This window comes from Pteropus alecto, unplaced genomic scaffold, assembly GCF_000325575.1.
Source record: "Pteropus alecto unplaced genomic scaffold, ASM32557v1 scaffold224, whole genome shotgun sequence".
NCBI classification, from domain to species: domain Eukaryota; kingdom Metazoa; phylum Chordata; class Mammalia; order Chiroptera; family Pteropodidae; genus Pteropus; species Pteropus alecto.
The window spans coordinates 5,722,038-5,729,948 of NW_006436289.1; the positions used below are offsets into that span (position 1 = coordinate 5,722,038).

Consider the following 7,911-nt stretch of genomic DNA (forward strand, 5'->3'; position numbering starts at 1 on the left):
ATACATACGACATTTCATCTATTGATGGACACTTAGGTTGCTTCCTTTTCTTGGCTATTGTGAATAATAGAGGCGCATATATCTCTTCAAGATAGCGATTTCATTTCCTTCAGTTGTATACCCCCCCCCAAAAAAAAAATAGGATCGCTAGTAGTTCTATTTTTAATTTTTTGAGGAACTTCTTTACTGTTTTCCATAATGGCAGTACCAATTTATATTCCTACCAACAGTGTACCAAGGGTTCCCTTTTCTCTATATCTTCACCAGCATTTGTTATCTCGTCTTTTTGATAATTGCCATTCTCACAGGTGTGGGATGGTGTCTCATTGAGGTTTTGATTTGCATTTCTCTAATGACTGGTGATATTGAGCACCTTTTTATGTACCTCTGTGTCTTCTTTGGAAAAGTGTCTATTCAGGTTCTTTGCCTATTTTAAAATCCGATTATCTATTTATTTTGCTATCGAGGGTTATGAGTTCCTTATATATTTTGGACATTAACTCCCAAATGGTTAGATGGTTTACAAATATTTTTCCCATTTCACAGGTTGCCTTTTTATTTTGTCTATTGTTAGGGCTCCTTTTCTAATTACTTTATTTCTTCTCTAGTAGAGAACCTGCCCTTGATCATCCTTAACTATTTTTTGCTGGAGGCCTTTGTCCTTATATGTGTTAGTTGTTCAGTAACTGCTTCCCAAGAAAAAGAATATTCAGCAGCTGCTTCCCAGAAAGGATGAAAAGAGATTATATTTTTAAAAATAAATTAATATCTCAATATTTTTCCTTGGTATCTTTCTAAAAACTTTAAATGGAATTGCATATGGATGGTATGATGAGTGGAGCCTAAACCTAACTGGTATAGTCTGGTATTAATTAGTTACTACACACATCTCTGGCAGACCATGTACCCAGTACCAGATCTAGATAATGAGAGCTGAGGTGTGCCTGGCCAAAAAAGGCCAGGCTGAGGTCAAGTATTGAAAAGTCATACTTAGAGCTCCCTCACCAAAGAGATCTAGGCATGCGACCATGAGAGTCTCCACCCCTTACTGGTTCTATTTGATTATAGAGGGATGGCACTTGCAAAACTTTTAAAAACTTGTTCCATGTTTTTAAAATCCTTGGGAGCTACAGAGTGGGTGTTCGGACCAAAAAGACTGCTTCCTGGAGTGTTTATGCAAAGGATCATTTTTAGAGAATTTTTTGGAGTGGAATTGGGACTGACGTCAATTCTCAGTGTGCTTTCTCTCCCCTGGAGGAATAATCCATATGTAGAGCCAGATGTGAGACTGAAGTCTTTTTTACATATAAATAACGCCGTGAGAGAATGAGACTATTACTCTGAGTTAGAGGTTGGGTGTAAGAACAGAGTTTACTGTAAGCCAGAGATGACCAAGTTGTTCCTACACAAAATCTTTGACTGCATATGACCTATAAGCCTAAATATGCACAAAACATAAGTAAATTGATAATAATATAATAATAATAGAACAAATACTGTATAACCATCACCCAGGTCAAATACTAGAACATTGCTAGCACCCAGAAACTCCCCCAGCAATTGCTTTTGTTAACTACCCACTCCCTGCTTCAGATGGAGTTTCCTGCCTTTTATAATAATTTCCTTGCCTTTCTCTTAACATTTACTACTTTATATGCATTCCTAAATAATGTTAAGTTAGCTTTGCCTGTTTTTGAACTTTATATACATGGAATGAATCATATTGCATTTTTTTATGTCTTAATCCTTTCACTCAACTTTTTTTGTAATAATCACACACGTTGCATGTAGCTATAGTTTGTTCTCTTTTATTACTGCATTGTATTTCATTGTATCACTGTATCGAAATTTATTATTTTACTATTGATGGATGTTTGGTTGTTTCCAATCTGAGCCAATTGCAAATAATGCCACTTTGAGCATTCTCGAACTTATCTTGCTGCATGCATTTCTTTTGGATATACTTAGCTTGAACCATGTAAAACTACCATTTTTTGTGCATCAAACAGTCAAATATTAATGATTTCATATGGTTCAATCTAATACTCAGAAGTAGAATTGTTGGATCATGTAAAATGCATATATTCAATTTTAGTAGATTCTGCCAAATAGTTTTCTAAAAATCTTGTACCAACTTAATCTCCTGCCAACAATGTATATAAGAGTTACTGCACATTCTGGCCAACACTTGGTATTATAATTTTTAATTATCGTTTTGATTTCTTGGTTACTGATGAAGTTGAACATTTTTTTATTTGTTTTTGACCATTTCGATTTCTTTTGTGAAGTACCTATTCAAGTCATTTGCTCATTTTTCTGTTGGAAGGTCTATCTTTGTCTTATTGACTAGAAGGTGTTCTTTATATATTCTAGATATGAGTGTTTGATTGGTAAGTGTCTCGCATATATCTTCTCCCATTTTGAGGCGCATCTCTTCACTCTCTTAATGGTGTCTTTGATGAACAAATATTTTCCCAATTTTAATGTAGTCAAATTTATTCATCATTTCTTTTATAGTTAATGACTCTTGTGTCTTATCTAAAAAGACACGAGATCTTTACCATAAGATCTTGAAGATATTCTTCCAATTATCTTTGTTTTGCTTTCCACATTTAGTTCTGTAATCCATGTGAAGTTGATTTTTGTGTACAGAGTGAGGTTGAGGTCTAATTTCATTTTTTTCCCCAATGGCTATCTAGTCAGTCCTTAGCACCAATTAATGAAGAGACCATCCTTTCCCCACGGCTCCAAGGTGTCACTTCTGCCAAAAATCAGTGTCCATATGTGCCTGCATCCATCCGTGGCTCTGTTCATTGGTCTGTTGATCTATTCCTGCACTAATACCTCATTGTCTTATTACTAACTTTAGTAACTTTAGTAAGTAATAAGACAATGAGGTATTAGTGCAGGAATAGTAAGTAAGCTCCCTATCTTGATCTTCTTTACTAAGAGTGCCTTGGTTATCCATATCCTGCATTTTCATATGAGTTTTAGAATCAGCTTAAGTTTCACAAAAAAAGTCTGTTGGGATTTTTATTAAGATTGCATTTAATCTATCAATTTATTTAGAATTTATATCTTTACAATAGTCTTTTAATCTAAGAATAAAGTTTATCTCTCCATTTAATAAGGTCTACTTAATTGCCTATCAAAGTTTTTTTGAGATAAAATTCATCACTTCAACAATTTTGTATTGTGATAAAATTTACCATTTTAATCACTTTTAGGTATACAGTTTAGTGGCATTAAGTACATTCACACTGTTGTGCAACCATCACCATTCTCTATCTCCACAACTTTTTCATCATCCCACCCTGAAACTCAGTACCCCTTAAATAAAATATTTGTTTATCCATTCATCGTCTGATGGACATTTGAGTTGTTTCCACCTTTGTCTTGTGAACATTTGTGAACAGTGCTGCTGTGAACATCGGGATACAGATATCTATTTTGAGTCCTTGCTTTCAATTATTTTGGTATATATATATCTTAGAAATGGAGTTGTTGGATCTTATGGTATTGAGTGATTTTAAAGAGTACCACACATTGGCTTTTAGTACGTTCATAATGTGCAGCCATCACCACTAAGTTTAGAACATTTTATTCACTCCCCCAAAAAAGCGCATATCCGTTAAGCAGTCACTCCCTCAATTCTTAGCAATGATTAATCTGCTTTCTGTCTCAATGGACTTGCCTGTTGTGGACATTTTAAGTGAATGAAATCATACGATATGTAGTCTTTCGCGTCAGGTTTTTTTACTTATTAATGTCTTTGAGGTTCATCTATGTTGTAGCATGTATCCTTTTTAAGACTGAATGATATTTCATTGCATATATATACCACATTTTAATTATATGAGTATGCTACATTATAAATAGACATTTGTCAATAAAATTCTGTTAGATTTATTCCAAGGCACATGTTTCAAATCCTTGTAAATTATATTTTTGTAATATAATTTGAAAATGCATAATTTTAAAACCATAATTGTTTACATAATTTTATATAGGAATATATGACATTGATTTTATAGCCTGTAAGTGTAAAGTCTGATAAACTCTCTTAATTCTAAAAATTTATCCGTCAGTTCTTTGGGGTTTTATATATAACAATCATATCATTGTGATGACTGAATTTTGTTTCTTTATATTATTTCTATTTCTTATGCCATTTATTTTTTTCTCTTATTCTGCTGACTAGAACTTCTAGTACAGTGTTAAATAGAGTAATAATAACCAGCCTTGACTTATTACTGATCCCAAAGAAAAACCTTTACCATTAAATATGAGATTTGCTATAGGTCTATTCATGTTTCAAATGTTTTTTTTTTATCTTAGCTGAAACCTGACTTTCTAGGAGGACTCTTTGGGTTTTAATTTTTAAGAAACATTTAGATGAGCTCCTGAGAGTATTTTGCCTCCGATTCAGTTATTTTTGGCAGTCTTTTTTTTTTTTTTTTTTTTTTTTTTTTTTAGAGAAATTTTTTATGAGTTTATTTCAGCCAGCTGATGAGATATGCTGGGGATTTTTGGCGGTCTTGTATGATTTTTGAAGTCACTCTGACCTGGGTCCAAATATGGCTCTGCTGTATACTCGTGTGATTTTAGTTAGTACTGTAAATTCTTTTAGGGCAAGAACTATGTCTGATTTATTTGATTCTGTATCATTAGCTCTAACTTAAGGCCTAGTACATTGTAGGGCTTAATATATGTATCTTGAAAAAAATGAAGTTATTTAATTTGTGTCTTGGCTTTATTTATAAAATAGGGATTAGTAATCCCTTATAGGCCTTGATGTGATGATTTTAAAAATAATATGGTAGGTCCTCAAATAACATCATTTTCTTCAACGTTGTTTTGTTATAATATTGATGAGATGCTACAGGAACTTAACTCATGTTTATATCAATTAGCCTATAGTAAAATCAGTTTTGCGAAATGTCATTTCGCTTAAAGTCACAGAATCTATTGATGACATCAAGGACCTATTGTATATGTAACATAGTTAACATGTAAAAAAAAAAAAAGAGTGAAAAATAATAGTTTCCTTCCTTTGAGATTTACTGTTTTTTAGCTGACAACACTAAGGATTAAGAGAGTTCTGGGACCCAATTTCCAATGTGTGTGGGAGTTTCCTTACAGTAACAATTTTCAGACACCAGCTTGGTATCCTATAACCCAACTCAATTCTGACTATCAGCCTGGAGGTAGCAGCAGATTCCATAGTTTGAGGGCTCAGGCCTATAAGACTGCACCCCCTCCCCATCTCCCTACACACACACACACTTCAGACATCAGTCTCAAGTCCAGGTTGTTACCTGTACTTCTGACCTACTGGCTATAAATCAGAAGTTCTCATGGCCCCCTCCTTAGGTTTGATTAATTTGCTAGAGTAGTTCACAGAACTCAGAGAAACATTTTATTTCACTTAGTAAATTACCGGTTTAGTAGTAAAAGGATATAACTCAGGAACGGCCAGATGGAAGAGATGTATAGGCCAAGGTTTGGGAAAAAGGTACAGATCTTCCATGCCTTCTTCCAGCATGCCACTCTCCCTGAATCTCCAGGTGTTCACCAACCCGGAAGCTCTCTGAATCAGTCCTTTCGAGTTTTAATGGAGGCTTCATTACATAGGCATGATGAAATCATTGGCCATTGATCATTCAACTCAATCTCCAACCTCTCATCTCCAGAGTCCAGGAGTGGGACTGAAAGTTCCAACCTTCTAATCACATGAATTGCTCACCCCTTCATCCTTAGGTGCTTTCCAAAAGTCACCCTGTTAACGTAAACTCAGTTGTGGTTGAAAAGGGGCTTGTTGTGAATAACAAGACACCCCTTTCACTTTTATGGCTTTGAAAGAATTTCAGGAACTAAAGACAAGAGACCAAATATTATAACAAAAGACGTTCCCATTGCTATTATGGATTAAGAAGTAATGCTTTTGGGAGCTGTGTGTGAATCAGGAACTGTGGACAAAGACCAAACTATATATTTATTATAAATTACAATATTGCAGTGATATTTTTCATCTTTGAGTTTTTATTTAACCTTGTAGAAACTTGTATATTGTCTTTATTTTTTATTTTTAAAAAGTTAAAACTTTTTTTTTAATTAAAAAGGCTTAAGAATTTTCCCTGATTGTTAAATATTCTGATGGTTTTGAGATGAAAGAAAGAATGTAATTGTCATTTGAAATGAACTATTCAACTGCAGAAGTATCCTACAGATTTTGTAGCATGTTCTTTTGAATTAATCAATTTTATGAGAAGCACAGTACCAACATGATATCAAATGAAATGTATTAATATTCTCTTATGAGTACCTGTGATACTCTGTTGTGTCCATATTGTGAGCAACTAAATGACTATAGTTTTGCTTGTAGTTACTATATATTTTCCATAATCTCCACTATTGCAGTTCTGATATCTCAGTTTTGTAGATCTTTTGCTGCAGGAGCAGTTCCCATGTCACTGCTGATTCTGTTGAATTTTTGAAGGAGACGATATACATGATATTTGTGTACCATTTGCGAGGTGTAGGGTTAGCTCACATGGCTTTGTCAGCAGACAGGGCTTCCTCACATATTAGCATGTGTGTCTAGTCATGCCCTTTTAATCTCTGGAGTCAAAGAAGCCATAGATTGGAAGGAAGTGACAGTGAGTAGAAGACGATAGTTTTTTGAGTAAGTTGTGGGTTTACACTGGCTTCAGAAGTGTCTGTAAGGCTAGAGGGACTTAATACCCAAACTAGAGTCAAAACTTCTAAAGCTTAATGTACATATTTGGCTGGGTAAATGCATGTCTCCCTCTTACCCCCAGAAACCTAAATAAATACCCCAGCACCCAATATTCTTAGCTGAGTGGAGAGAGCACAGATAATATCTTCCGAGGACTTGGATTTTTGTGCTTCTAAAACCCTATAGGAACGCTTAGGGTTACAACTGACATTTCTTACTTTGAAAGGACCGTTGCAATTACTGATAATAAAGAGTTGGCCTTTCTCCACTGCAGATTGACATCAGTAAATGCCACTATTTAGTGGATTTGGACACCATGAGAGAAACACCCCGGGAGCCGAAATATTCATCCAGTAGAGAAGAATGGATCAGCTTGGCCTACAGACCATTCCTTGATGCTTCTAGGTATGTGGCTACAATCCTAAGAAAATGTACTAGGCTTAGTAAGGGTAAAAATCAGAATCTAGGATTGAATAACTTCCAGTCCTGGGCTGACTCTAGTAGCCATTTATTTTATTGTATTTTTGTTTAGGCTCAAACACATCTTTTATCTTTCTTCAATTTTCTGAGAAATCTAAAGGAGGGCTCTCTTTTTCTAGGCACCAGAATGCAAAGTATATTCGGGTATCATCCAAATAAAAGAATCTAAGTAAAGCAGATAGAAACTGAAGAAAATGCAAATAAGTGTTTGACATTGATTATTTTTGGCAACCAACTTCAGCTATCTTAGCTAAGAGTATTCTAACGTTGCTAAGAAGATTGACTCTGTACTTTAAGGAGCTAGACGTTCATATCTATTGTTTTTGGGCTCAAGGCTCAGTCAGGGATGGGATAGGCCTTACTAGATTTTAAATAGAAAGACCAAATAGACCAGGTCTTGAGAGGCAGGTCTGGGACTCAGAAACAGAAGAAAATGTTTTCAGGAGGAGGGAGTAATCGGAAGCTGCTGATGAATCAAGTAAGATGACGAATAACAACTGTCCATTGGATTTGGCACTGATAAAAGCAATTTTTTGGAGTGGTGGGGACATAGGGACTTGAGAGATTAGAGGGGTTAAAGCAAAAACAAAAGGATAAGAATTGGATAAGGCAAATATAGATAAGTCTTTTGAAGAGTTTAACAATAAAGAGAAACAGAAATAGGGCTATAACTGGTGGGGGGTAGGTAGGGA

General features: G+C 34.8%; 1 protein-coding gene across 4 annotated transcripts in view; it reads left to right on the plus strand.

Moving 5' to 3' along the window:
• The window catches only part of ALG9 (ALG9, alpha-1,2-mannosyltransferase), an 81,776-nt gene that overhangs the window by 53,486 nt on the left and 20,379 nt on the right, over positions 1–7,911 (plus strand). For all 4 annotated transcript variants that reach the window (XM_025047486.1, XM_015590139.2, XM_006912824.3 and 1 more), the window contains exon 14: positions 7,014–7,144. In XM_025047486.1, the coding sequence (XP_024903254.1) occupies positions 7,014–7,144 (131 nt within the window). The remainder of the gene's footprint in view (positions 1–7,013; positions 7,145–7,911) is intronic.